General features: G+C 50.9%; 2 protein-coding genes across 6 annotated transcripts in view; one reads left to right on the forward strand and one right to left on the reverse strand.

Moving 5' to 3' along the window:
* Positions 1 to 27,455, forward strand: DYNC2I2 (dynein 2 intermediate chain 2). 3 transcript variants are annotated; one of them, XM_053561347.1, is made up of 9 exons: positions 1 to 187; positions 13,247 to 13,495; positions 22,864 to 22,973; positions 23,869 to 24,026; positions 25,370 to 25,479; positions 25,846 to 26,013; positions 26,236 to 26,468; positions 26,737 to 26,894; positions 27,119 to 27,455. In XM_053561347.1, exons 2-9 carry the CDS (start codon positions 13,349 to 13,351, stop codon positions 27,355 to 27,357), a joined length of 1,323 nt encoding a protein of 440 aa, XP_053417322.1. In that variant the 5' UTR covers positions 1 to 187; positions 13,247 to 13,348; the 3' UTR covers positions 27,358 to 27,455. The 3 variants fall into 3 exon arrangements, with proteins under 3 accessions (XP_053417322.1, XP_053417305.1, XP_053417313.1); XM_053561330.1 differs by having other exon boundaries at positions 44 to 187; positions 25,888 to 26,013; XM_053561338.1 differs by having other exon boundaries at positions 44 to 187; positions 26,737 to 26,857; positions 27,119 to 27,352.
* The window catches only part of SPTAN1 (spectrin alpha, non-erythrocytic 1), a 96,386-nt gene continuing 95,862 nt past the window's right edge, over positions 27,454 to 27,977 (reverse strand). For all 3 annotated transcript variants that reach the window (XM_053560684.1, XM_053560675.1, XM_053560694.1), the window contains one exon: positions 27,454 to 27,926. In XM_053560684.1, the coding sequence (XP_053416659.1) occupies positions 27,801 to 27,926 (126 nt within the window). In that variant the 3' untranslated portion in view covers positions 27,454 to 27,800. The remainder of the gene's footprint in view (positions 27,927 to 27,977) is intronic.

Raw genomic sequence — 27,977 nt, forward strand, 5'->3', positions numbered from 1 at the left:
TCCGTGGCAACCCGCGCGCAGCCGGGCCGCAGCGCTGGGCGCGAAAGCTGGTGTTGCGGCGCTGGCGACAGGCGGGGCTACGAGCGTCAAGGGGCCCGGGAGGCCGGGGCTGCTGCAGGATGAGACCCTGGGCGTGGCATCCGTACCCTCACAGTGGAGGGGCGTCCAGGGCATCCGCGGGGAGACGGTGAGGGTGCGGGCCCCGCGCAGAGCTACGCGGCGGGAAGGCTGGGGCGCGGCACGTTGGCTGGGCGAGGTTCTGACGTCCCACCGTTTTGCTTTGTTTTAATCTTCACAAACTAACCCAAGTGGCATCTGGCCCCAGTCTTTCCCTAATCTATGAGTAAAACCAAAAAGTACGTTTTGAAGGATTTTGTATGAACTGCAGTTTTTAGTCATGTCAAACTAACTTGTTTAAAAAGAAAGACCAGACTAGATCTTAAGGTCTAGTAGATAAGCCAGTTTGCTGGTTGTTAACTCAAAAGCACATAGAAGGTGCTCTGATGAGCTGTGGGGCGGGACTACTGGGTGTCTAGAGGGGTCTTTGTGCAGACTTTGCGTAAGCTGTGGGCCTGGAGCAGTTCTGGTGCTGGGGTGCATCAGGAGACCACAGATCTCTCCCCTCCTGGAGTTTACTTGGGTCAGTTGCAGGGAATGCAACACTAACTGTATATGTAGTAAGTAAAGTATACAGTGTGTTGGAAGGTGAATAGTGCCCTGGCCCAAAGAAACAGAAGGATTTGGGATTAGAAGGACTGGGTTGGGGAAAGGGTGGGTTTCAGGGTGAACCTCAATGAAAGAGTGACATACGAGCAAAGCCTTGGGGGATTGAGAGTTGGCCAAGTTCATACCTGGGGTAGCATCATCCAGGCAGAGTAGAAGTCTGAGTAGAGTAGAAGTGCAAAGGCCCTGAGGTTGAAGATGAGGGAGGGTAGGGGAAAGTAAGGAGAAGCTGGCCAAGTAGATCGTTGTAAGGGCTTAGGCTTTTCCTCTGAGTGAAAATAAGCAGTGTTCCCAGAAGAGAAAATGGAGGTTTAGCTTGCTGCCCAGGTACTCAAACCTGCAGAGTGTCCAGTTCCTCATCAACACCAGTGAGGTTTCTGTGAAATAAATCTTACTTTTGAAGAAGGTTTCTTGCTTCAGGCCTGGCAGTCTGCAGGGCTCACACCAGGATTTGATGTGGCTTCCAAGAATTTCCCACTTGGCCTTGCTGCATAGGAATGGTTCTAGTCAAAATCAGAGAGTGGGCTTGGTGCCCATAGCACAGTGGTTATGGCGCCAGCCACATACACCAAGGGTGGCAGGTTCAAACACAGCCTGGGCCAGCTAAACAGCAATGACAACTGCAACAAAAAAAAATAGCCGGGTGTTGTGGTGAACGCCTGTAGTCCCAGCTCCTTGAGAGGCTGAGTCAAGAGAATTGCTTAAGCCCAAGAGTTGGAGGTTGCTGTGAGCTGTGGCGCCACAGTACTCTATAGAGGGTGACATAATGAGACTCATAAAAAAAAAAAATCAGAGAGTGGAGGCTGGTGGCTCACATCTGTAACCCTAGCCCTTTATTTATTTATTTATTTATTTAGAGCTAGAGTCTCATTATATTGTCCTCGGTAGAGTGCTGTGGCATCACAGCTCATAGCAACCTCCAACTCTTGGACTTAAGAGATTCTCATGCCTCAGCCTCCCAAGTAGCTGGGACTATAGGCAGCTGCCACAATGCCTGGCTATTTTTTGGTTGTAGTAGTCATTGTTGTTTGGCAGGCCCGTGCTGGGCTCCAACCGCCAGCTCCAGTGTATGTGGCTGGCGCCCTAGCCGCTGAGGTGCATTTTTAAAAAAAATTTTTTTTTTTGTAGAGACAGAGTCTCACTTTACTGCCCTCAGTAGAGTGCCGTGCTATCACAGGACTCACAGCAACTTCCAGCTCTTGGGCTTCTGTGATTCTCCTGCTTCAGCCTCCCGAGCAGCTGGGACTACAGGCGCCTGCCACAACGCCCAGCTATTTTTTTTTTTTGGTTGCAGTTCATCCGGGGCTGGGTTTGAACCTGCCACCCTCGGTATATGGGGCCGGCGCCCTACTCACTGAGCCACAGGTGCCACCCAATTTTTTTATTTTTATTTTTGAGACAGTGCCTCAAGCTGTCGCCCAGGGTAGAGTGCTACGGCATCACAGTTCACAGCAACCTCCAACTCCTGGGCTCAAGTGATTGTCCTGCCTCTGCCTCCTGAGTAGCTGAGACTACATGTGCCTGCTACAACACCTGGCTGTTTTTTGTTGTAGCCATCATTGTTTGGCGGGCCTGGGCTGGATTCGAACCCGTCAGCTCAGGTGTATGTGGCTGGCGCCTTAGGTGCTTGAGCCACAGGTGCCGAGTCACACTTTTTATTTTTTTTTTGAGACAGAGCCTCAAGCTGTCGCCCTGGGTAGAGTGCTATGGCATCATAGCTCACAGCAACCTCAAACTCCTGGGCTCAAGCGAGTCTCCTATCTCCGCCTCCCAAGTAGCTGGGACTACAGGCACCCGCCACAACGCCCGGCTATTTTTTGGTTGCAGCCGTCATTGTTTGGCGGGCCTGGGCTAGATTCGAACCCACCAGCTCAGGTGTATCTGGCTGGCGCCTTAGCCGCTTTAGCCACTGGTGCCGAGCCACACTTTTTATTTTTTTTATTGAGACTGAGTCTTATTCTGACACCCTGGGTAGAGTGCTATGACGTCATAGCTGACAGCAACCTCACACTCTTGGGCTCAAGCCATCTTCTTGCCTCAGGCTTCTGAAGTAGCTGGGACTATAGGTATCTGCCACAATGCCTGGCTAGTTTTCTACTTTAGTAGAGACTGGGTCTTGCTCTAACTCAGGCTGGTCTCAAATTCCTGAGCTCAAGGGATCTACCTACCTTAGCCTCCCATAATAGTAGGAATACAGGTGTGAGCCACTGTGCCCGGCTTCTTTCCAAAAGGTTTTCTTTCTTTCTTTTTTTTTTGAGACAGAATTTTACTTTGTTGCCCTCGGTAGAGTGCCCCATGGTGTCACAGCTCATAGCAACTTCCAGCTCCTGGGCTTAGGTGATTCTCTTGCCTCAGCCTCCTGAGTAGCTGGGACTACGGGCGCCCGCCACAATGCCTAGCTATTTTTTTGTTGCAGCTTGGCCGGGGCCAGGTTCGAACCTGTTACCCTTGGTATATGGGGCAGGCGCTCTACCCACTGAACCACAGGCACCGCCTTTTCCAGAAGGTTTTTTTTTTTTTTTTGTAGAGACAGAGTCTCACTGTACTGCCCTCGGGTAGAGTGCCGTGGCGTCACAGGGCTCACAGCAACCTCTAACTCTTGGGCTTATGTGATTCTCTTGCCTCAGCCTCCCGAGCAGCTGGGACTACAGGCGCCCGCCACCATGCCCGGCTATTTTTTTGTTGCGGTTTGGCCGGGGCTGGGTTTGAACCCCCCACCCTCGGCATATGGGGCCGGCGCCCTACTCACTGAGCCACAGGCGCTGCCCTTCCAGAAGGTTTTTAATTTCACCCACATCCATCAGAGAAATTGCTACCTGTGGCAGCTATAGCTTTATGAAATGTTCTTTTTGGGGGGTGGCACCTGTGGCTCAGTGGGTAGGGCACCGGCCCCATATACCAAGGGTGGCGGGTTCAAACCTGGCCCCTGCCAAACTGCAACAAAAAAATAGCTGGGCATTGTGGCAGGTGCCTGTAGTCCCAGCTACTTGGGAGGTTGAGGGAAGAGAATCACCTAAGCCCAGGAGTGGGAGGTTGTGGGACTACAGGCATCTGCCACAAAGCCTGGCTATTTTTTTTTTTTCTTTTTTGAGACAGCCTCAAGCTGTTGCCCTGGGTAGAGTGCTGTTGCATCACAGCTCACAGCAATTTCAAACTCCTGGGCTTAAGCGATTCTCTTGCCTCAGTCCCCCAAGTAGCTGGGACTATAGGCGCCCAACACAACGCCCTGCTATTTTTTGTTTGTAGTTGTCATTGTTGTTTGGCAGTCCCAGGCTGGATTTGAACCAGCCAGCTCCAATGTATGTGGCTGGTGCCCTAGCTGCTGAACTACAGGTGCTGAGCCAGGACTGTTAATTCTTTTTTTTTGCAGTTTTTTTTGGCCAGGGCTGGGTTTGAACCCACCACCTTCCTGCATATAGGGCTGGCGCCCTACTCCTTTGAGACACAGGCGCTGCCCAGGAATGTTACTTCTTTTTTTGTTGTTGTTGCAGTTTGGCTGGGGCCAGGTTTGAACCCCCCACCCTCGGTATATGGGGCCGGCGTCCTACCCACTGAGCTACAGGCACCACCCCAGGAATATTAATTCTTTTTTTTTTTTTTTTTTTTTTTTGTAGAGACAGAGTCTCACTGTACCGCCCTCGGGTAGAGTGTCGTGTGGCGTCACACGGCTCACAGCAACCTCTTAACTCTTGGGCTTATGTGATTCTCTTGCCTCAGCCTCCCAAGCAGCTGGGACTACAGGCGCCCGCCACAACGCCCGGCTAGGAATATTAATTCTTAAATAATAGGACTTGAAAGTCTAAATTTCTTCTTGGTTCATGGGTGGCAGAATGGATATTGTGTTAGTAGACATGAAAAGACATTAATCTGTGTATGTCCATCAGAGCTCTTGGGTGACAAGGTGCATTGTCAAGGAACAGTGATAAATTTAGTAAAAAATTTTCTTTTTGTATGCCATTGGTTTCAACAGTGAACTTAATATTTTCAGTAAACCATGCTATATTCAGATGTGCTGTAATCCAGGCTTCCCCATTCCATTTATAGAGTACAGGCAGAGTAGATTTAGCATAACTTTTTTTTTAGAGACGGAATCTCACTCTATCGCCCTTGGTAGAGTGCGGTGGAGTCACAACTCAAAGCAACCTCCCACTTTTGGGCTTAGGCAATCCTCTTGCCTCAGTCTCCCGAGTAGCTGGGACTACAAGCGTCCGCCACAATGCCCGGCTATTGTTTATTGCAATTTGGCTGGGGACGGGTTCGAACCCATCACCTCAATATATGGGGCTGGCGCCCTACTCACTGAGCCACAGGAGCCGCCCAAGGGCCCTAGGATTTTGCTAATGGCGAGTGAGCATTGTCCTCTACTTAGTCACCAGATGCATTAGCCCCTAATAAGAGCATTAGTCTGTGCCTTGAAGCTTTTTTTTTTTTTTTAATTAAAAGTAGAGTCTTGGCTCCATGCCTGTAGCTCAAGCGGCTAAGGTGCTAGCCACATACACAAGAACTGGCAGGATCAAATCCCGCCTGAGCCTGCCGAAACAATGATGACAACTACAACCAAAAAATGGCCGGGCGTTGTGGCCAGCTCCTCAGGAGGCTGAGGCAAGAGAATTGGCTTCGCCCAAGAGCTAAAAGTTGCTGTGAGCTGTGATGCCACAGCACCCTCCTGAGGGTGATAAAGTGAGACTCTGTCTCAAAAAAAAAAAAAATAAATAAAGTGAGAGACATGTGACTCTTCCTTTTACTTGACCACTTAGACACTGTTTTAGGGTTATTAACTGGGCTGATTTCAATGTTGTTGTCTCAGGAAATAGGGAGGTCCAGGGGCAGTGCCTGTGGCTCAGTGAGTAGGGTGCTGGGCCCCATATACCAAGGGTGGCGGGTTTGGGCCTGGCCCCAGCCAAACTGCAACAAAAGAGTAGCCAGGCTTTGTGGCAGATGCCTATAGTCCCAGCTACTCGGGAGGCTGAAGGAAGAGAATCGCCTAAGCCCAAAGCTGGAGGTTGCTGTAAGCTGTGATGCCACAGCACTCTACTGAGGGGAATAAATTGAGACTCTGTCTCTTAAAAAAATAAAAATAGGGAGGTCCAAAGAGATCGGGGAATGGCTTGTGTGGGGAGTATTAAGCATACACAAGACATTAATGGATTGAGTTCACCATTATATGAGCATGATTCATGGTGCCCTAAAACAATTAAAATAGTAACATCAGAGGCTGGTCAAGGTGGCTCTCACTTGTAATCCTAGCACTCTGAGAGGCCAAGGCTGGTGGATTTCCTGAGCTTAGGAGTTCAAGACCAGCCTGAGCCAAAGCGAGACCCTGTCTCTAAAAATAGCTGAGCATTGTGGCAGGAGCCTGTAGTCCCAGCTATTTGGGAAGCTGAGGCAAGAAAATCACTTGAGCATCAGAGTTTGAGGTTACTGTGAGGTATGATGCCATGGCATTCTCTGTCTCAAAAAAAGAAAAGTAACATCAAAGGTTGTGTATCACAGATCCCCTGAATGGGTATAATAATAGTGAAAAATAGAGGGTGGTGCCTGTGGCTCAAAGGAGTAGGGCACCGGCCCCATATGCCGGAGGTGGCAGGTTCAAACCCAGCCCCAGCCAAAAACTGTCAAAAAAAAAAAAAGAAAAATAGAAAATGTGAGCATTACCAAAATGTGACTCAGAGTCATGAAATGAGCACATGTTGTTGGAAAATGGTACTAATACACTTGCTCGATGCAGGTTTGTCACAGACTTTCAGTTTGTAAAAAAACACTCTATCTGTGAAGTGCAGTAAAGTGCAACACAGTAAATCAGGTATGGTTGTAGTGCTAGGATTTTAGAGTATTTGGGAAGGATGCCATGATAGGGAGGTAATTTATTGTCACAAGGTCAATTTAGTGTCAAGAGTCAGGCTGAGCACAATGGTTCATGCCTGTAATCCTAGCACGCTAGGAGCTTGAGGTGGGTGGATTGCTTGAGACCAGTCTGAGCTAGAGTGAGACCTCGTCTCTAGTAAAAACAGAAAAATTGGCTCAGCGCCTATGGCTCAAGCAGCTAAGGCGCCAGCCACATACACCTGAGCTGCCAGTTCGAATCCAGCTCGAGCCTGCCAAACAACAATGATGATGGCCGCAACCAAAAAAATAGCCGGGCATTGTGGCAAGTGCCTGTAGTCCCAGCTACTTGGGAGGCGGAGGCAGGAGAATCACTTGAGCCCAGAAGTTGGAGGTTGCTGTGAGCTGTGATGCCATGGCACTCTATCCAGAGTGACAGCTTGAGGCTCTGTCTCAAAAAGAAAGAAAAATTAGGGTCAGCGCCTGTGGCTTAAAGGAGTAGGGCGCTGGCCCCATATGCCAGAGGTGGTGGGTTCAAACCCTGGCCAAAAACTGCAAAAAAAAAAAAGAAAAGAAAAATTAGGCTCGGCACCTGTGGCTCAAGTGCCAGCCACATACACCTGAGCTGGCAGGTTCGAATCCAGTCCGGGGCTCACCAAACCATGATGATGGCTGCAACCAAAAAAACAAAAATAGCTGGGCGTTGTGGCGGGTGCCTGTAGTCCCAGCTACTTGGGAGGTGGAGTCAGGAGAATGGCTTGAGAACAGGAGTTGGAGGTTGCTGTAGGAGTTGGAGATTGCTGTGAGCTGTATTGCCACGGCACTCCACCCAAGGCAACAGCTTGAGGCTCTGTCTCAAAAAAAAAGAAAAGTTAGGCTTGGTGCTTGTGGCTCAAGCAGCTAAGGCGCCAGCCACATACACCTGAGCTGGTGGGTTCAAATACAGCCTGAGCCCGCCAAACAATGATGGCTGCAACCAAAAAATAGCTGAGCGCCTGTAGTCCCAGCTACTTGGGAGGTGGAGGCAGGAGAATCACTCGAGCCCAGGAGTTGGAGGTTGCTGTGAGCTGTGAGGCCATGGCACTCTATCCAGGGCGACAGCTTGAGGCTCTGTTTCAAAAATAAAAGAAAACAGAAAAATTGGGCCGGTAGCATAGTGGTTATGGCACCAGCCATATACATGGAAGGTGGTGGGTTTGAACCCAGCCTGGGCCAGCTAAAGAACAATGATAAATGCAACAAAAAATAGCCGGGCTTTGTGGTCTGGGACCTGTAGTCCCAGCTACTTGGGAGGCTGAGGCAAGAGAATCACTTAAGCCCAAGAGTTTGAGGTTGCTGTGAGCTGTGACGCCACCGCACTCTACCCAGGGTGACATACTGAGACTCTGTCTCAAAAAAAAAAAAAAAAGTAGAAAAATTAGCCAGGCATTGTGGTGCCTGCTTATATTCCCAGCTACTTGGGAGGCTAAGGCAGGAGCATTCCTTGAGCTCAGTAGTTTGAGGTTGCTGTGAGTTAGGCTTGATATCATGGTACTCTAATCTAGGCAACAGAGTGAGACTCTGTGTCAAACAAAAAGGACCGAGTTTGTGACCAGCCTGGGCAACATAGTGAGACCCCCATCTCTGTAAAAAATTAAGAGGAAGCAGACTGCCTGGGTTCAAGTTTCGTTGCAATCACTTGGTTGCTGAGTGACCTTGAGGGAGTTACTTCTCTGTGCTTTAGTGCTAACATGAGTAATTTAAAAATAGGTTTACTTCCTACGGTGGTTGTGTGGATGAAATGAGATGATGTGGGGAAAGCTCTTGGAACGCTGCTTTGTGGTTAGCACTTAACAAGCAGCCCTTACCATCATCTAGCTTCCCTAAAGTTTGAAATTCACATCTTTGCTCATAATTCATACTTTTCCCTCACTTGTTCATTCTTTTGTACATGCTCCCTCTGCAGCCCCTCCAGTCCTGTGGTTCAACTCCCACCTTTGATCGGAAGTTTTCCAGAGCCTGTGACCTCTTTTGGAATACTCCATGCTCCATGTGGGGGTGTGAGAGGCATCTTATCTATGTCCAAACCAGGCCCAATAGAACTGCCCCCGCTCTCTTGTCCCTGAGTTTGCCCTCTCATCCAGGTACATGTTGTCCACCCATTCTCAAGGGATAGTCTTTCCTTTTTTGATTTTTTTCAGTTTTTGGCCGGGGCTGGGTTTGAACCCGCCACCTCTGGCATATGGGGCCGGCGTCCCTAAGACAGTCTCACTGTGTCGCCCTTGGTAGAGTGCCGTGACATCACAAATCACAGCAACCTCAAACTCTTGGACTTAAGCAAATCTCTTGCCTCAGCCTCCTGAAAAACTGGGACTACATGTGCCCGCCGCAACACCTGGCTATTTTTTTTTTTTTTTTTTTTTTTTTGTAGAGGCAGAGTCTCACTTTGTGGCCCTTGGTAGAGTGCCGTGGCCTCACACGGCTCACAGCAACCTCCAACTCCTGGGCTTAAGCGATTCTCTTGCCTCAGCCTCCCGAGTAGCTGGGACTACAGGCACCCACCACAATGCCCGGCTATTTTTTGGTTGCAGTTTGGCCGGGGCCGGGTTTGAACCCGCCACCCTCGGTATATGGGGCCGGCGCCCTACCGACTGAGCCACAGGCGCCGCCCAACACCCGGCTATTTTTTTACTGTAGTAGTTGTTGTTGTTAGGAAGCCTGGGCCAGGTTTGAACCTGCCAGCCCCAGTGTATGTGGCTGGTGGCCTAATCACTGAGCTATGGTGCCGCACCTTTTTTTTTTTTTTTGAGACAGAATCTCACTTTGTCACTCTGTGTAGAGTGCTGTGGCAGCATAGCTCACAACAACTTCAGACTCTTTGGCTCAAACGATCCTCTTGCCTCAGTCTCCCAAGTAGCTGGGACTACAGGTGCCTGCCACAACGCCAGGCTAGATTTTTCGATTTTTCTATTTATTTATTTATTTATTTATAGAGAGTCTCACTTTATCTTTTTTTTGTAGAGACAGAGTCTCACTTTGCTGCCCTTGTTAGAGTGCCGTGGCATCACACGGCTCACAGCAACCTCCAGCTCTTGGGCTTAGGAAATTCTCTTGCCTCCCGAGCAGCCGAGACTACAGGCGCCCGCCACAACGCCCGGCTATTTTTTTGTTGCAGTTTGGCCGGGGCTGGGTTTGAACCTGCCACCCTCGGCATATGGGGCCGGCGCCCTACTCACTGAGCCACAGGCGCTGCCCGAGTCTCACTTTATCATCCTCAGTAGAGTGCTGTAGCATCACAGCTCACAGCAACCTCCAATCCTTAGGCGATTCTCTTGCCTCAGCCTCCCAAGTAGCTGGGACTACAGGCGCCCCCCCACAATGCCTGGCACGCTCTCTCTCTCTCTCTCTCTCTATATATATATATACATCTTTTATTTTTTGCAGTTTTTGGCCGGGGCTGAGTTTTAACCTGCCACCTCCAGCATATGAGGCCGGAGCCCTACTCCTTTGAGCCAGAGGCGCTGGCACTGGCTATATTTTTGTTGTAGTTTGGCCGGGGCCGGATTTGAACCTGACACCCTCAGTATATGGGGCCATTGACCTACCCACTGAGCCACAGGCTCCACCCTCTATTTTTATTTTTATTTATTTTATTTATTTATTTTAGAGACAGAGCCTCAAGTTGTTGCCCTGGGTAGAGTGGTGTAGCATCACAGCTCACAGCAACCTCTAACTCCTGGGCTTAAGCGATTCTCTTGCCTGAGCCTCTCAGGTAGCTGGACTACAGGCACCCGCCACATGCCTGGCCATTTTTTTGGTTGTAGTTGTCACTGTTGTTTTTTTTTTTGTAGAGACAGAGTTTCACTTTGTTGCCCTCGGTAGAGTGCTGTGGCGTCACACAGCTCACAGCAACCTCCAACTCCTGGGCTTAGGCGATTCTCCTGCCTTAGCCTCCCGAGTAGCTGGGACTACAGGCGCCTGCTACAACGCCCGGCTATTTTTTTGTTGCAGTTTGGCCGGGACTGGGTTTGAACCTGCCACCCTCTGTATATGGGGCCGGCGCCCTGCTCACTGAGCCACAGGCACCGCCCTATAGTTGTCATTGTTATTTGGGAGGCCTGGGCTGGATTCGAGCCCACCAGCTCTGGTGTATGTGGCTGGCATCTTAGCCACTTGAGTTATAGGTGCCGAGCTAATTTTTCTATTTTTAGTAGAGGCAAGATTTCCTTCTTGTTTTTTTTTTTTTTTTTTTTTTTTTTGTAGAGACAGAGTCTCACTGTACCGCCCTCGGGTAGAATGCCGTGGCGTCACACGGCTCACAGCAACCTCTAACTCTTGGGCTTACGCGATTCTCTTGCCTCAGCCTCCCGAGCAGCTGGGACTACAGGCACCCGCCACAACGCCCAGCTATTTTTTTTTTTTTTTGTTACAGTTTGGCTGGGGCTGGGTTTGAACCCGCCACCCTCAGCATATGGGGCCCGCGCCCTACTCACTGAGCCACAGGCGCCGCCCCTTTTTTTTTTTGTAGAGACAGAGTCTCACTTTATTGCCCTTGGTAGAGTGCTGTGCCATCACAGCTCACAGAAACCTCCAGCTCCCGGGCTTCGGTGATTCTCTTGCCTCAGCCTCCCCATTAGCTGGGACCACAGGCGCCTGCCACAAACACCCGGCTATTTTTTGTTGCAGTTTGGCCGGGGCCGGGTTTGAACTCACCACCCTTGGTATATGGGGTCGGCACCCTACTCACTGAGCCACAGGTGCTGCCCAAGATTTCCCTCTTGCTTACGCTGGTCTCAAACTCCTGAGCTCAGGTGATCTACCCACCTTGGCCTCCTAGAGTGCTAGGATTACAGGTGTGAGCCACCAGGACTGCCTCAAGGTGTATTCTTGGAGCCACCTGGAGACCTTTCCATGATTTCCAGGCCATCATGTCCCTTCCACACTACGTTATTCTAATGTCTCTGTGTTGCCCATATCTCCCCACCTCTGCTCTGCAGCCTCCACTCCTCACTGAGTAGCGGAGTGGCCTGTTGTGCATGGTATTATGTCCTGGCCCTGCTGTGGCCTTTCCTAGAGGGAAATTCGCTCTCACCCTGTCCTCCCTGCCCAGTGCTTCTGCCCGTCTTCCTAGGTACACTGCCTAGTCTCTGAGCATGTGGACCTTTTCCACCACAGGGGTTTGTCCTTGTACTCCCACCTGGCCTGTGATACTTTCCCATAGTTCTGTACTTGGCTGGCTCCTTCTTGTACTTGACATTCCAGATGCCACCACCCTGAGAGGCTACCTTTGCTATCCTATCCAGACACCTTCTCCAGCTGTCCCTTCGTCACTGCATGTCTGCATGTACTGTGTACCATGTGTATCTGGTGGGTTTTTCTTTGTCTTCCCCCACCCCATGTGAGTGCCTAGGGTTCAGGGATCTTGCACGCTTTCCTTTCTGCTATATCCTATCCTGATTCCCAGATACTGCCTGGCAAGCAGATGCTCAATAGGTAACTTTTTTTTTTTTTTTTTTTTTTTTTTTTAAGGAGATAGGGTCTTGCCCTGTCACCTAGTTTGGAGTTTAGGAGTGTCACCATAGCTTGCTGCAGTCTCAAACTCTTGAGCTCAAATGATCTTGCCTCATAGGTGTGTACCACCATGGCTGGCTAGTTTTTCTATTTTTGGTAGAGATGGGGTCTCGCTATGTTGCCCAGGCTGATCTTAAACTCCTGGCCTCAACCGATTCTCTTTTGATATAAGGTCTGGCTCTATTAACTAGGCTAGACTGCAGTGGTGTGATCATAACTCATTGCAGCCTTGAGCTCCTGGGCTCAAATGATCCTCCTTCCTCAGCCTCCTTAATAGCTGGGATTAAAGGTGTGCACCACCGGGCGGCGCCTGTGGCTCAGTCAGTAAGGTGCCAGCCCCATATACTGAGGGTGGTGGGTTCAAACCCGGCCCCGGCTGAACTGCAACCAAAAAATAGCCGGGCGTTGTGGCGGGCGCCTGTAGTCCCAGCTACTCAGGAGGCTGAGGCAAGAGAATCGCTTAAGCCCAGGAGTTGGAGGTTGCTGTGAGCTGTGTGATGCCATGGCACTCTACCGAGGGCCATAAAGTGAGACTCTGTCTCTACAAAAAAAAAAAAAAAAAGGTGTGCACCACCACACGTGGGTAATTTTTAAATTTTTGGTAGAGACAGGGTCTCACTATGCTGCCAAAATTTGTCTTCTGTTTATAAGTAATCCTCCTGCCTTGGCCTCCTGTGTTGCTAGTATTATAGGCATGTGCCACCATGCCTAGCTCAAGCCAGCACAATTCTGATAGCTTTCAGCATCTCCAGGAGTGTCCCCTCTGAATAGTTCAGCTAGAAGTCCTTTGACAGGCTCTGGCCTGCTTGGGTCATGCAGCCACCCTTATACCAGTCATTGTGGCTGGGTGAGGGATACAGTGCTCTGATTAGCTACCTAGAGGTCATGCAACCCCCTCCACCGCCCCCAGTGGGCTATAGGAGGCCTGAGTGGTCATCTCTAACCTAAACCTCACGAGCGAGTTCCTGCTGAGGAAGACAGGCTGCGTAGAGGAGGAGGAGCAACCTCTGGGCAGACCAGGTAGACAGAGACCTGGTGGCCTGGGGTCTGCAACAGCAGGAAGTGAGTTGTACAGTGGGGTGGGAGGTGCTGGGCAAGTGATGCTGAGAGTCCAGTGGAGTGGTCACACTAGTTTTGATCTCCACCCCAGAAAAGTTGCCAGACGGCCAGCATCGCCACCACCGAAGCGTCCACCCAGGCCCAGAGTCATGCCGATGCTCAAGTACAGACGGAGGCCCCTGTGCCTGTCAGCATGCTGCCTCTGCCCCGTCATGACACCCCCCGCCTGGCAGCCTTTCTTCGCAGTGTGGAGGCCATGGTCATCCGAGAGCTGAACAAGAATTGGCAGAGCCATGCATTTGATGGCTTCGAGGTGAACTGGGCCGAGCAGCAGCAGACGGTAGGGAGCAGGTTGGTGTGGTGGTGTGCCGCCCCTCCACCTCTCATGGAGCCTCTGCCCCACTTTAAGGCCTTGTTTTGCTCCACTCAAAGAACAGTAGAGCCAGTGATGGTAACAGCTGGTCTTTACCAGGCTCTTATTTCCAGCCAGGTGCTGAGCTAAGTTTTAGAAGAAGAAGTCCTGAGGCTTTACTTCCATTCTTGAAGTAGGCACCTTCTTTCTCTCCACTTTACAGTTAGGAAATGGACAGCCAGAGTGGAAGTAACTTATCCAGAATTATACTCAGCCAGTAAGCACAGGGGCAGACTTGAACCTAGTCAGCTGATACTTGTGCCTTAGTATATATTAGGGTGGGCCCTGTTTTAATCTCTGTGGAGTCTCATTCATTCCTCAAAATGACTGTATGAGATAGTACAGGTGCCGTCTCTAATTTATTTTTACTTTTTATTTTTTTGGCCGGGGCTGGGTTTGAACCCGTCACCTCTGGCATATGGGGCCAGTGCCTTACTCGTTTGAGCCAAGGTGCTGCCCCTCCATCTCTACTTATAGATGAGGCTCAGAGATACTAAATGACTTGCCCAAGGTCACATAAGTATAAACTGGCCTAGAACCTTGGAACTTGAACCCTGGTGTCTCTGGTTTTGTTAACAAGCTCTAGGCTGGGGGAGGTTGTTCACGCCTGTAATCCTAGCACTTGGGAGGCTGAGGTGGGTAGATTGCCTGAGCTGATGGCTTCAAGACCAGCCTGAGCCAGATGGAGACCGCATCTCTAAAAATAGCTGGGGGCTTGGCGCTTGTAGCATAGTGGTTATGGTGCCAACCACATACGCTGAGGCTGGCGGGTTCGAGCCCAGCCCAGCTAAACAACAACGACAACTGCAACAAAAAATAGCGGGGCATTGTGACAGGCACCTGTAGTCCCAGCTACTTGGGAGGCTGAGGCAAGAAGATCGCTTAAGCCCAAGAGTTTGAGGTTGCTGTGAGCTGTGATGCTACGGCACTCTACCAAGGGTAACATAGACTCTGTCTCAAAAAACAAAAAAAACAAACAAAAAACATGCTATAGTGATGTCAGCATCTCCAAATTTTTCTGTACTCCGGGCACAGTTTGGAGTTGTCACCCTGTACAGACTGAGATGTCTAACTGGACAGATGGCCTAGGCTTCTAGATCAGGGAGCCTTTGAGTAAGTAAGGATCTCTTGGTTTTTCCTCCACTTTGGGCCTAAGGCATGTTCCTCCTAACTGGTATATTGTTCACAGCTGCTTGCTAAGTGCTGCAGACTGCCAAGGTATATCTCTCTGTCCCCTGGACTAGAGTGTCATGGCCTCAGCTTAGCTTGCAACAACTTCATACTTCTGGGCTCATACGATCCTCCAGCCTCCTGAGTAAATGGGAATGAGTACCCACCATAATGCCTGGCTAATTTTTCTATTTTTAGTAGGGGGGGGGTCTCACTCTTGCCCAGGTTGGTCTTGAACTCCTGAGCTCAAGGAATCCTGCTACCTCAGCCTCCCAGAGTGCTAGGCTGCCATACCAGCTTTATTATTATTATTATTATTGTTATTTTCTTTTGAGACAGAGTGTTACTATGTCACCCTTAATAGAGTGCCATGGTGTGACAGCTCACAGCAACCTCAAACTCTTGTACTTAAGTGATTCTCTTGCCTCATCCTCCCAAGTAGCTGGGACTATAGGCACCTGCCACAACGCCCGACTATTTTTTGTTGTTGTAGTTATTGTTTTAGCTGGCCAGAGCTGGGTTTGAACCCACCACCTTCGGTATATGTGGCTGGCACCATAACCACTGTGCTACAGGCACCAAGCCAAGCTTTATTATTATTAATATTAGGCCAGGCATGGTGGCTCACACCTGTAATCCTAACACTCTGGGAGGCTGAGGTGAGGAGATTGCTGGATTGCTTGAGCTCATAAGTTTGAGACCAGCCTGAGCAAGAACAAGACCCAATCTCTGAAAACAAAACAATAAAAAACTGGGCCAGGCGTGGTGGCTCACGCCTGTAATCCTAGTACTCTGAGAGGCAGAGGCAGGTGGATTGCCCTGAGCTCACAGGTTCAAGATTAGCCTGAGCAAAAGTGAGACCCGATCCAAGTGTAACAAAATGCAGCTCTTTCTCCAAAAACAAAACTAACTGGCCTGGGCGGCGCCTGTGGCTCAACGGGGGTAGGACGCTGGCCCCTTATGCTGGAGGTGGCGGGTTCAAACCCAGCCCTGGCCAAAAACAAAACTAACAAAACAAAACTAACTGGCTGGGCGCCTGTGGCTCAAGCAGCTAAGGCGCCAGCCACATACACCTGAGCTGGTGGGTTGGAATCCAGCCCGGCCTGCCAAACAACAATGACGGCTGCAACCAAAAAATAGCCAGGTGTTGTGGCAGGCACCTGGAGTCCCTCCCCGCTACTTGGGAGGCAGAGGCAGGAGAATTGCTTGAGTCCAGGAATTGGAGGTTGTTAGGAGCTGTGATGTCACGGCACTGTACCCAGGGTGACAGCTTAAGGGTCTGTCTCAAAAAAAAAAACTCCAACAAAAAACAGAAAAACAAAAACAACAACCCCCCAAAAACTAACTAACTAATAATAATAATGTGGCTGGTGTGCCTGCCTGTAATAGCAGCACACTCTGGGAGGCCAAGGGTGGTAGATTGCTTGAGCTCAGGGGTTCGAGACCAGCCTGAGCAAGCACAAGACCCTGTCTCTAAAAAATAGAAAAAAGTTAGCTGGGCACAGTGGTGGGTGTCTGTAGTTCTAGCCACTCAGGAGGCTGAGGCATAAGAGTTGCTTGAGTCCGGGAAGTCTGAGGTTTGCTATGAGCTAACGTGATACCACAGTACTCTACCCAGGGCTTCACAGTGAGACTCTGTAATAAAAATAATAATAATAATAGTAATATTAATGGGTTGGGCTTGGTAGCTCAGGCCTGTAATCCTAGTACTCTGGGAGGCCGAATCAGATGGATTGCTTGAGCTCAGTAGTTCCAGACCAGCGTGAGCAAGAGCAAGATCCAGTTTCTTAAAATAGCTGGGGGCTGGGCGGCGCCTGTGGCTCAGTGAGTAGGGCGCCGGCCCCATATACCGAGGGTGGCGGGTTCAAACCCAGCTCCGGCCAAACTGCAACCAAAAAATAGCTGGGCATTGTGGCGGGCGCCTGTAGTCCCAGCTGCTCGGGAAGCTGAGGCAAGAGAATCGCGTAAGCCCAAGACTTAGAGGTTGCTGTGAGCCGTGTGACGCCACGGCACTCTACCTGAGGGCGGTACAGTGAGACTCTGTCTCTACAAAAAAAAAAAAAAAAAAATAGCCGGGGGTTGTGTCGGGCGCCTGTAATCCCAGCTAACTGGGAAACTAAGGCAGAAGGATGGCTTGAGTCCAGGAGTTCAAGGTTGCTGTGAGCTATGATGACACCACTGCACTGTACCCAGGGTGACAGAGTGATACTCTGTCTAAAAAAATAAGAATTTTATTAATTTAATTTTTTTTTTTTTTTTTTTTTTTGAGATAGAGTCTTACTTTGTTGCCCTTGGTAGAGTGCTGTGGCGTTATAGCTCACAGCAACCTCAAACTTTTGGGCTTAAGTGATTCTCTTGCCTCAGCCTCCCGAGTGGCTGGGACTACAGGTGCCCGCCAGAACGCCCAGCTATTTTTTGGTTGCAGTTTGGCCAGGGCTGGGTTTGAACCCGCCACCCTTGGTGTATATGGCTGATGCCTTATCACTTGAGCTACAGGTGCTGAGCCTATTTATTTATTTTTTTCAAGGTGGCATCTAAGTAGCGCCCTACTCACTGAGCCACAGGCGCCGCCCAGTTTTTTTTTTTTTTTTTGAGATTAGGGTCTCACGATATTGCTCAGGCTGGTCTTGAAATCCTAGGATGGATAAATAATCCAGCCTCAGCCTCCCAAGTAGCTGGGATTATTGGTATATGCCACTGTGGCCTGAGTTTTTTTTTTTTTTTAAGAGACAGAATCTTATTCTGTCGTCCTCGGTAGAGTGCTATGACGTCACAGCTCACAGCAACCTCCAGCTCCTGGGCTTAGGCAATTCTCCTGTCTCAGCCTCTCGAGTAGCTGGGACTACAGGTGCCCGACACAACGCCTGGCCATTTTTTTGTTGCAGTTTGGCCGGGGCCAGGTTCAAATCCGCCACCCTTAGTATATGGGGCTGGCCCCCTACTCACTGAGCCACAGGCACTGCCCATGGCCTGAGATTTTTAAATCGTAGCTAATCATACAGTAATAAGTAATGTTATGACAAATAATGTATACATTTTGCTTCTATTTAGGTCTATTATAATTATTTTTATTTATTTATTATTATTATTTTTTTTTTTTAGACAGAGCCTCAAGCTGTTGCCCTGGGTAGAGTGCTATGGCATCACAGTTCACAGCAACCTCCAACTCCTGGGCTCAAGCGATTCTCTTTCCTCAGCCTCCCAAGTAGCTGGGACTACAGGCGCCCACCACAACGCCCGGCTATTTTTTTGGTTGTAGTTGTCATTGCTGTTTGGCAGGCCTGGGCTGGATTCAAACCCGCCAGCTTTGGTGTATATGGCTGACGCCTTATCACTTGAGCTACAGGTGCTGAGCCTATTTATTTACTTTTTTCAAGGTGGCATCTAACCATGTTCCATAACCTGGTCTCAAACTCCTGGGCTCAAGTGATCCTCCTGCCTCTGTCTCTTGAGCATCTGGGAATATAGCCTATGGCACTGTGTCTGGCTATAGTTAGGTTTTTGTTTTTTTTTGAGACAGAGCCTCAAGCTGTCGCCCTGGGTAGAGTGCTGTGGCATCACAGCTCACAGCTCACAGCAATCTCCAACTCCTGGGCTTAAGTGATTCTCTTCCCTCAGCCTCCCAAATCGCTGGGATGACAGGGGCTCACCCCAATGCCTAGCTATTTTTTTGTTGTAGTTGTCATGATTGTTTAGCAGGCCCAGGCCGGGTTCAAACCTGCCTCCCAAGTAACTGGGACTACAGGCAACCACCATAAGGCCTGGCCATTTTTTTTTGTAGTTGTCATTGTTGTTTGGCAGGCCTGGGCTGGATTCGAACCCGCCAGCTCTGGTGAATGTGGCTGGTGCCTTAGCCGCTTGAGGTACAGATACCGAGCCCAGACTATTTTTTTGTTGCAGTTTGGCCAGGGTGGGTTTGAACCCGCCACCCTTGGTATATGGGGCTGTTGTCCTATTCACTGAGCCACAGGTGCTGCCCAGTTTTTTTTTTTTTTTTTTTTGTAATTAAGTGGTTTTTTTTTTGTTTTGTTTTGTTTTTTGAGACAGACCCTCAAGTTGTCACCCTGGGTAGAGTGCCATGGCATCATAGCTCACAGCAACCTCCAACTCCTGGGTTCAAGCGATTCTCCTGCCTCTACTTCCCTAGTAGCTGGGACTACAGGCGCCCGCCACAATGCCTGGCTATTTTTTGGTTGCAGCTGTCAATGTTGTTTGGTGGGCCCGGGCTGGATTCAAACCCGCCAGCTGAGGTGTATGTGGCTGGCTCCTTAGCCGCTTGAGCCACAGGCGCTGAGCCTAAATTTTTTTTTTTTTTTTTTTTTTTTTTTGTAGAGACAGAGTCTCACTGTACTGCCCTCGGGTAGAGTGCCGTGGCGTCACACGGCTCACAGCAACCTCTAACTCCTGGGCTTCCGCGATTCTCTTGCCTCAGCCTCCCTAGTAGCTGGGACTACAGGTGCCCGCCACAACGCCCAGCTATTTTTTTTTGTTGTTGCAGTTTGACCGGGGCTGGGTTTGAACCCGCCACCCTTGGCATGTGGGGCCGGCGCCCTACTCGCTGAGCCACAGGCGCCGCCCGAGCCTAAATATTTTTTAAGAGATGGTGTCTCACAGTGTGGAGTGTAATGGTTTTAATTTATCTTCCCAACTCAGCCTCCCAAGTAGCTAGGATGATAGGCACATGCCACCATGCCCAGTTAATTTTTTAATTTTTTTTTAATTGAGACAGAGTGTTGCCCTGGGTAGAGTGCTGTGGCATCACAGCTCACGGCAACCTCCAACTCTTGGGCTCAAGCGATTCTCCTGCCTGTGCCTCCCAGGTAGCTGGAACTACAGGCAGACACAACGCCTGGCTATTTCTTGGTTGCAGCCGTCATTATTTGGCAGTCCCGGGCTGGATTCGAACCCGCCAGCTCAGGTGTATGTGGCTGGCGCCTTAGCTGCTTGAGCTACAGGCGCTGAGCCTAGTTTAGTTTATTTTGAGACCAAGTCTCAAGCTGTCGCCCTGGGTAGAGTGTAGTGACATCACAGCTCACAGCAACCTCAAATTCTTGGGCTTAAGTGATTCTCTTGCGTCAACCTCCCGAGTAGCTAGGACTACAGGCGCCCACCACAACACCTGGCTATTTTTTGGTTGTAGTTGTTGTTTGTCAGGTCTGGGTTGGATTCGAACCTGCCAGCTCTGGTGTATGTGGCTGGCACCCTAGGCGCTGAGCTGCAGGCACAGAGTCCAATTTCTTTTTTCATTTTTATTTTTGGGACGGCGCCTCAAGCTGTCGCCCTGGGTAGAGTGCTATGGCATCACAGCTCACAGCAACCTCCAACTCCTGAGCTCAAGAGATTCTCCTGCCTCTGCCTCCCAAGTAGCTGGAACTACAGGTGCCTGCCCACAACGCCTGGCTATTTTTTTGGTTGCAGCCATTATTGTTGTTTGGCAGGCCCCTGCTGGATTCCAACCTGGCAGCTCAGGTGTATGTGGCTGGTGCCTTAGCTGCTTGAGCCACAGGCGCCGAGCCAAATATATATATATATATTTTTTGAGACTCAGTCTCAAAAGAAAAAAATAAATAAATAAAAAGACCAGCCTGGGCAACCCGATCTCTGCTAAAAAATAAAAAAAAGTTACCCAGGCATAGGGATGTATGCCTACAGTCCCAGCTACTCAGGAGACTAAGGCAGGAGGATCGCTTGAATCCAGGGGTTTAAAGTTGCACTGAGCTATTATGTTACCACTATACTCTAGCCAGGGCAATAAAGCAAAACAATGTCTCAAGAATGAAACAAACAAACAAAAAACAGTCTAGCATCTTTCTTTCAGCCCAAAGGGAGAGGGTGACCAGCACATGAGGTGGGCTACTTAGGTGAAATGTGACATGCACCAGGGATCAAAATAATCTCACAGGCTAGGCGCAGGCTTACGCCTCTAATCCTAGCACTCTCGGAGGCCAAGGCAGGTAGATTGCCCGAGCTCACAGGTTCCAGACCAGCCTGAGCCAGAGCAAAACCTTGTCTCTAAAAATAGCCGGGCATTGTGGCGGACACCTGTAGTCCCAGCTACTCAGAGGCTAAGGCAAGAGAATTGCTTGAGCGCAGAAGTTTGAGGTTGCTATGAGGTATGACGCTACAGCATTCTACCAAGAGCAACAAAGTGCAATTCTGTCTTAAGGAAAAAAAAAAAGATCAAAACGGTCTCATAGGCTGGGCACAGTGGCCCATGCCTGTAATTCCAGCATTTGGGGAGGCCTAGTCAGGAGGATCACTTGAGATAAGGAGTTCCAGGCCAGCACAGACAACACAGCAAGACCCTATCTCTAAAAAAAATGTTTTTGATTTTTAAAATTTTATTTTTTTTATTTTTATTTGTTAGAGACAGTCTTTATCGCCCTCAGTAGAGTGCTATGGCATCGCACAGCTCAGCAAACTCCAGCTTCTGGGCTTAGGCGATTCTCTTGCCTCAGCTTCCCAAGTAGCTGGGACTACAGGTGCCCGCCTCAACACCCAGCTATTTTATGTTGCAGTTTGGCCGGGGCTGGGTTTGAACCCACCACCCTCGGTATATGGGGCCGGCGCCCTGCTCACTGAGCCACAGGCACCGCCCTGATTTTTAAAATTTTAAAGAAACTTTTTTTTTTTTTTTTTTTTGAGACAGAGTCTCACTATGTGGACCTGGGTAGAGTGCCGTGGCTTCACAGCTCACACAAGCTCAAACTCCTGGGTTTAAGTGATTCTCTTGCCTCAGCTTCTCAAGTAGCTGGGACTACAGGCGCCCACCACAATGCCTGGGTATTTTTTCTTGCAGTTGTCATTGTTAGTTAGCTGGCCCGGGCTGGGTTTGAACCTGCCAACTTCAGTGTATGTAGCTGGTGCTGTAACCACTGTGCTGCAGGCATGGGACCTAAAAAAAATTTTTTTTTTTTGCAGTTTTGGCAGGGGCCGGGCTTGAACCCACCACCCCCAGTGCATGGGGCCAGCGCCCTACTCCTTGAGCCACAGGTGCTGCCCCCTAAAAAAAAAAAAAATAAGAGGTGGCCTCTGTGGCTCAAAGGAGTAGGGCACTGACCCCATATGCTGGAGGTGGCAGGTTCAAACCCAGCCCCGGCCAAAAACTGCCCTGAGTAGAGTGCCGTGGCATCACAGCTCACAGCAACCTCAAACTCTTAGGCTCAAGTGATTCTCTTGCTTCAGCCTCCCAAATAGCTGGGATTACAGGTGCCCGCCAGAACACCCGGCTATTTTTAGAGATTAGGTCTCACTCTGGCTCAGGCTGGTCTTGAACTGGTGAGCTCAGGCGATCCACCCACCTTGGCTTCCTAGAATGCTAGGATTATAGGCGTGAGCCACCGTGCCTTAGCCAGGCCGGTGTTGAACTCTTAACCTCAAGGGGTCCTCTTTTTTTTTTTTTTTTTTTGAGACAGAGTCTCACTTTGTTGCCCTCGGTAGAGTGTCGTGCATCACAGCTCACAGCAACCTGATCTCTGGGGCTCAGGCAATTCTCTTGCCTCAGCCTACCGAGTAGCTGGAACTATAGGTGCCTACCATAACAGCCGGCTATTTTTTTTGTTGTTGTTGCAGTTTGGCTGGGGGCGGGTTTGAACCCGCCATCCTCGGTATATGGGGCCGGTGCCCAACCCACTGAGCCACAGGCACCGCCCCCTCAAGGGATCCTCTTGCCTTGGCTTCTCAGAGTGCTAGGATCATAGGTGTGAGACACCACACCTGGCTGATGCCAGAGCTTTTTGTAAAAATTATGTGTGTGTGAATGGGGATAAATAAGATGCGAAATGGACTGTTACTTCTTGTCAAATGTCCAGCTTGGTAACGTTGAGCACCCTCACATTGCCCTGCAGCCACCCCAACCCTCATACTGCAGGTGCTTTGAAACTGGAGCAAGCTGGTGAGAGCAGCTGGAACTCTGGGATTCTCAGGTCCTGTGTTTTGGGCTTCTAGAAGCATCCTGTTAGGGCCAGTGTCTAGATGTGGGCTCCATATTTTCCTCCAGGATTGGGTGGTAAACTCGAATAGCTTCTGAGGATGAGGGCAGCTCCAGCCTGGATGTGATTTTTGTTAGGTGCTCATGAGGCTGTGTGGCTTTGAGGCTAAGGGTTGTGGATGGTCTCTCTCTGCAGGTGTCTTGTCTGCACACCCTGTGCTACCCCACAGCCCAAGGGCAAGGTCTGCATGTAACCAGCGTTTCCTGGAACACCACTGGCTCTGTGGTAGCCTGTGCATATGGCCGGTGAGTGGGAGCAGGGTGGGTGAGGGGCAGTGGATAATAGCCCTAGGACCCTGGCTGGGCTTCTTTTTTTTTTTGCAGTTTTTGGCTGTGGCTGGGTTTGAACCCACCACCTGTCATATGGGGCCAGCAACCTACTCCTTTGAGCACTGGCGCCGCCCCTGGCTGGGCTTCTGTCTCCCCTGCTGTATGGTAAAGGGTTGGCCCATGAGCTTAGCTATTCTAGGAGTCTGTTCTTCCAAGCCTGCCTTGGCAAGGTTGGCAACAAGTTGGCAGAAAAAGAGCAGGGGAGGAAATTGAGCACCCAGGACCCTCTCTAGCTACCAGTGTCCTCACCTGATTCATCATTATTTCTGCGTGCACGTGTGTGTGTGCGTGTGTGTGACAGTCTTGCTCTGTTTCCTGGGTAGAGTGTAGTGGTGGTGTCATAGCTTATTGCAGCCTCCAACTCTTGGGCTCATGCGATCCTCCTGCCTCAGCCTATAGTAGCTGGGACTGTAGGTGCACTCCACTGCTCAGCTGGTTTTTCTTATTTTTTCTAGACATGGGGGTCTTTGGTATGTTGCTTAGGCTGGTCTTGAACTCCTGGGCTCAAGCAGTACTTCTACCTTAGCCTCACAAAGCGCTAGGATTATAGGTGTGAGGCACCACAGTTGGTCTGGTGCTTGGTGCCCCCCCTCCCCCGCCATTGCATGGGCCCATCCTTGGTGCCCAGGGATCCTTTTCCAGAGAACATCATGCCTTTGGGTGCCATAAGTAGCCTGTGCCACTTGGACACCCAGAGTCTAGTGCCTGTTGTGCAGAAGACACTGAGGCAAATTGCTGGTAGCTGGGTGGGGAGACACAGGATAATCTTGCCTGGGAGCAGAGCCAGCTCAGGCACATCCCCTCTGTGCAGGCTAGATGACGGGGACTGGAGCACACTCAAGTCTTTTGTGTGTGGTTGGAACCTGGACCGGCGGGGCCTGAACCCCCAGCAGCCATCGGTGGTAGTGGAGGTACCCAGTGCTGTCCTGTGCCTGGCCTTTCACCCGACCCAGCCTTCCCACGTCGCGGGTGAGCTGCCCACCCACCACTGGCCTGTGTCCTGTCAGGCCTTTACTTCCTGCTTTGTGGCATACAGGTGACCAAAGGAAGCTTTCCATGGGCCTTCGATGTCCGGGCCTAGCAGGGGCACGTCTGCTGCAGGAGAGACAGGTGTGCCCTGACCTCCTGGGCTCAGTTTGAAGCCCAGGGGGAGCCTTGAGGTGGACACAGGCAGGTGCCCCACTGAGGTAGAGGTGCAGAGTCTGGAAAGCGGCCAGGGTGGGGATGTGCGGACACCTGGAGACAGGCACCGTGGGGCTGTCAGCAGTGACAGCAGCTCATACAGTCAGGAAGGGGTGAGTGATGGTGGAGGCAATGGCAGGGCTCTGGGCAGGGTGTCATCTGGGTTGTGGGAAAAGTTCCCTGGGGTGCAGCAATGAGGGCCTGTGGGACCTGGACCTTCCCTCTGCCGGGATGGCCTTAAGGCAAGTGGCTGGGCTTGGCGCCCATGGCTCAGTGATTAGGTCACTGGCCACATACACCAGGGCTGGCAGGTTTGAATCGCGCCTGGGTCTGCTAAACGACAACTACACCAAAAAAGTAGCCGGGCGTTGTGGTGGGTGCCTGTAGTCTCAGCTACTTGGGAGGCTGAGGCAAGAGAATCGCTTAAGCCTGAGTTTGAGGCTATGAGCTGTGACGCCATGGCATTCTTTTTTTTTGTAGAGACAGAGTCTCACTGTACCTCCCTCAGGTAGAGTGCCGTGGCGTCACACGGCTCACAGCAACCTCTAACTCCTGGGCTTACATGATTCTCTTGCCTCAGCCTCCCGAGCAGCTGGGACTACAGGCGCCCACCACAACGCCCGGCTATTTTTTTGTTGTTGTTGCAGTTTGGCCGGGGCTGGGTTTGAACCCGCCACCCTTGGCATATGGGGCCGGCGCCGCCATGGCATTCTACCAAGGGTGATGAAGTGAGACTCTGGTTCTTTAAAAAAGAAAAAAAAGGGTGGCGCCTGTGGCTCAGTGAGTGGGGCGCTGGCCCCATATACCGAGGGTGGCAGGTTCAAACCCAGCCCCTGACGAACTGCAACAAAAAAATAGCTGGGCGTTGTGGCAGGCACCTGTAGTCCCAGCTGCTCGGGAAGCTGAGGCAGAGAATCGCAGAAGCCCAAGAGCTGGAGGTTGCTTTGAATCCTGTGACATCATGGCACTCTACCAAGGGCGGTAAAGTGAGACTCTTGTCTCTACAAAAAAAAAAAAAAAAAAGTGGCTGCATAAACCTGCCTCTGTGGGTGGAAGGGGCAGATGCTTAGCTGGGAATCTGGGCTGCTAGGTAGGGTTGAGCTCCTGCCCTAGCCTGATTGTCCCCACAGGAGGACTCTATAGTGGTGAGGTACTAGTGTGGGATATGAGCCGTCCTGAGGACCCGCTGCTCTGGCGCACAGGCCTGACAGATGACACTCACACAGATCCTGTGTACCAGGTCAGGCGGCAGATCCTATCTTCCCTCTGAGTGGGGGGCCTTGAGGCAGAGCTCCTAGGAAGGTCACAGGCATTGTCAGGCAGCTGCCTCCTACATTCTCAGAGCTCCCCCAGCATGAGTCACCCCATGGCATTGTGGCCATCCATTCTCAGCCTCCTACACGGCGCTGCCTGGGGAGTGGCTGTCAGCTGTCCTGCCTTCCTGTGGGCTCTGGGATTCTGGGACTGGGGAGGATACCTGAGAACCATTGAGGTGGGTGGGTGAGGCTAGCTCTTTTTCCTGGAAGAGTAGGGGAGGGTGGGAGTGGAGACAACCCTGGGGGCAAGTGTCTCTTTCTCCATCCTGCCCCTGTGCCTATTGTTTCAGGTGGTTTGGAGGCCAGAGCCTCGACATAGCCACCGCTTCCAGGTGCTGAGCGTGGCCACTGACGGAAAGGTGCTGCTCTGGCAGGCAGTTGGGGCGGGCCGGCTGCAGCTCACCCAGGGCTTTGCCCTGGCTGTTCAGCAGCTGCCGCGGAGCACGAAACTCAAGAAGGTACATGGGCATGGCGGACCCAGGCCCACAAGGTAGCCCCTGGTCTGTGGGGCCTCAGTCTGGAGGCATCTGCTGCCCTGTGAGCCGAGAGCGTCTGAGGGGGTGGGAGCAAGATATGGTTGCGAATTGCTTGGTGACCTCCCCTCTGGTCCACTGGCTTTGTTGGGACAGTGCCATCGAATGCCCTTGGTTCTGACCCTGCTGTTGCCATCTCTCCAACAGCCTCCCCGTGGTGAGACTGAGGTGGGTGCTACGGCAGTGGCTTTCTCCGGTTTTGACCCCACCATTTTTGTTCTGGGCACGGAGGGTGGCTTTCCGCTCAAGTGCTCTCTGGCAGCAGAAGAGATGGCCCTCACACGGATGCCCAGCTCTGTACCCCTTCGGGCCCCGGCACAGTTTGCCTTCTCTCCCCATGGTGGTCCTGTCTACTCTGTGAGCTGTTCCCCCTTCCACAGGTAGGGAAGGCCTAGACTGGGGGCTTGGGGGCCTTCTCTCTGTCAGAGAGGGCTGGGGTCCCTGCTAGGCCCCGTGACAGAATTGCTTCAAGCAATTTCGTTCTCTGATTCTGCCCCATTTGACCCCCCACCTTCAGCTCTTTGGTGGTCCCAGAGATTTTGCTCTCCCTACTGATGACTGACCCTACGTTTGGGGGCCAGGGAGGTACCAGCCCCTGATGCCCGGTGCTGATTACTTTGCCTCCTCTCTGCCCTGCATCCTGTCTAGGAATCTCTTCCTGAGTGCAGGGACTGATGGCCATATCCACCTGTACTCCATGCTGCAGGCCCCGCCCCTGATTTCACTGCAGCTGTCTCACAAGTATCTGTTTGCTGTGTGTTGGTCCCCGGTGCGCCCCTTGGTTTTTGCAGCTGCTTCTGGGGAAGGTAGGAAACAGGACTCTATGTGATGGTACTCTCCTGACTAGACCACACATAGGGTTAGGACAGCTTCCCTCAGATACCCACTGCAAGTGACCCGGGCTGTATAGGTGAAGAACCAATTGAACTTGGGTATCAGCCTTATTTTGTAATGTGTCAAGGGCTAACCTCGTGTCAAGAGGCTTAAGGTTGCTGCCCTGGGCCTCTCTTACCCTCAACTTTTTCTGCAGGTGATGTGCAGCTATTTGATCTCCAGAAAAGCTCCCAGAAACCCACAGTTGTGATCAAGCAAACTGAAGATGGAAGCCCTGTCTACTGTCTTGAATTTAACAGCCAGCAGACTGGGCTTTTGGCTGCTGGTGATGCCAAGGGCACAGTCAAGGTGTGGCAGTTGAGTACTGAGTTCACTGAACAGGGGCCCCGGGAAACCGAAGACTTGGACCAGCTGGCAGTAGAGGTGGCCACCTGAGCAGGTGACGGGGGTTCCCCCACACAGAGGCCACTGGCATGAGGTTCTACTGTCCTGAGCTGTTTTCTGATACAAGCTGAATAAAGAAAACTTTTAGGGGGAAGAGTCAAGTCATTTATTTGTCTTTTATGTGAAAACAAAGTTTGGGAGAGGAAGGGAGAACAAGAAGGGAATGAGCCAGCTTGCTTAGGTTTTCTGAAGTCGGAATGAGGGCAACTGGCTTCAAGACATGTATCTGGGTCCCCACGGTAACAGGGTGATTGTAACTGGATCAGAAGCGGTTTAATGAAGCACCATTTTCTACTAAGTCTTATCCCAAGCTAAGCAGGCTTAAAGTTACATCGGAGAATAACACTGTTTGGAATATTTTTTTAAGAGCACAAAGATGAGTTGACATGCAGCAGGGCACGCAGCAAGGGGCAGGCTGACCTCTGGGCTGAGGATCAGTTCACGAAGAGTGAGCGGGTGAACTCGACATAGTCGAAGGCGGTGGGGAGCTCGCGGCCCTTCCCGTCCACATAGGGCTTCATGTGGGAGACACAGTAGTCTGCTTGTTCCCGGGTCAGGTTCTGGGGCAGAGACAGCACCTGTTAGCTAACCGTGCCAGGCTTGCTTGAGAC

The sequence above is a fragment of the Nycticebus coucang genome, chromosome 2 (assembly GCF_027406575.1).
Source record: "Nycticebus coucang isolate mNycCou1 chromosome 2, mNycCou1.pri, whole genome shotgun sequence".
Classification (NCBI taxonomy): domain Eukaryota; kingdom Metazoa; phylum Chordata; class Mammalia; order Primates; family Lorisidae; genus Nycticebus; species Nycticebus coucang.

Coding starts and splice junctions, on each gene's coding strand:
- DYNC2I2 (XM_053561347.1), top strand. CDS start 13,349: ATGCTGCCTCTGCCCCGTCATGACACCCCCCGCCTGGCAGCCTTTCTT. Junction 25,480..25,845: donor ACACAGATCCTGTGTACCAG/GTCAGGCGGCAG, acceptor CTATTGTTTCAG/GTGGTTTGGAGGCCAGAGCC. Junction 26,014..26,235: donor GGAGCACGAAACTCAAGAAG/GTACATGGGCAT, acceptor TCTCTCCAACAG/CCTCCCCGTGGTGAGACTGA.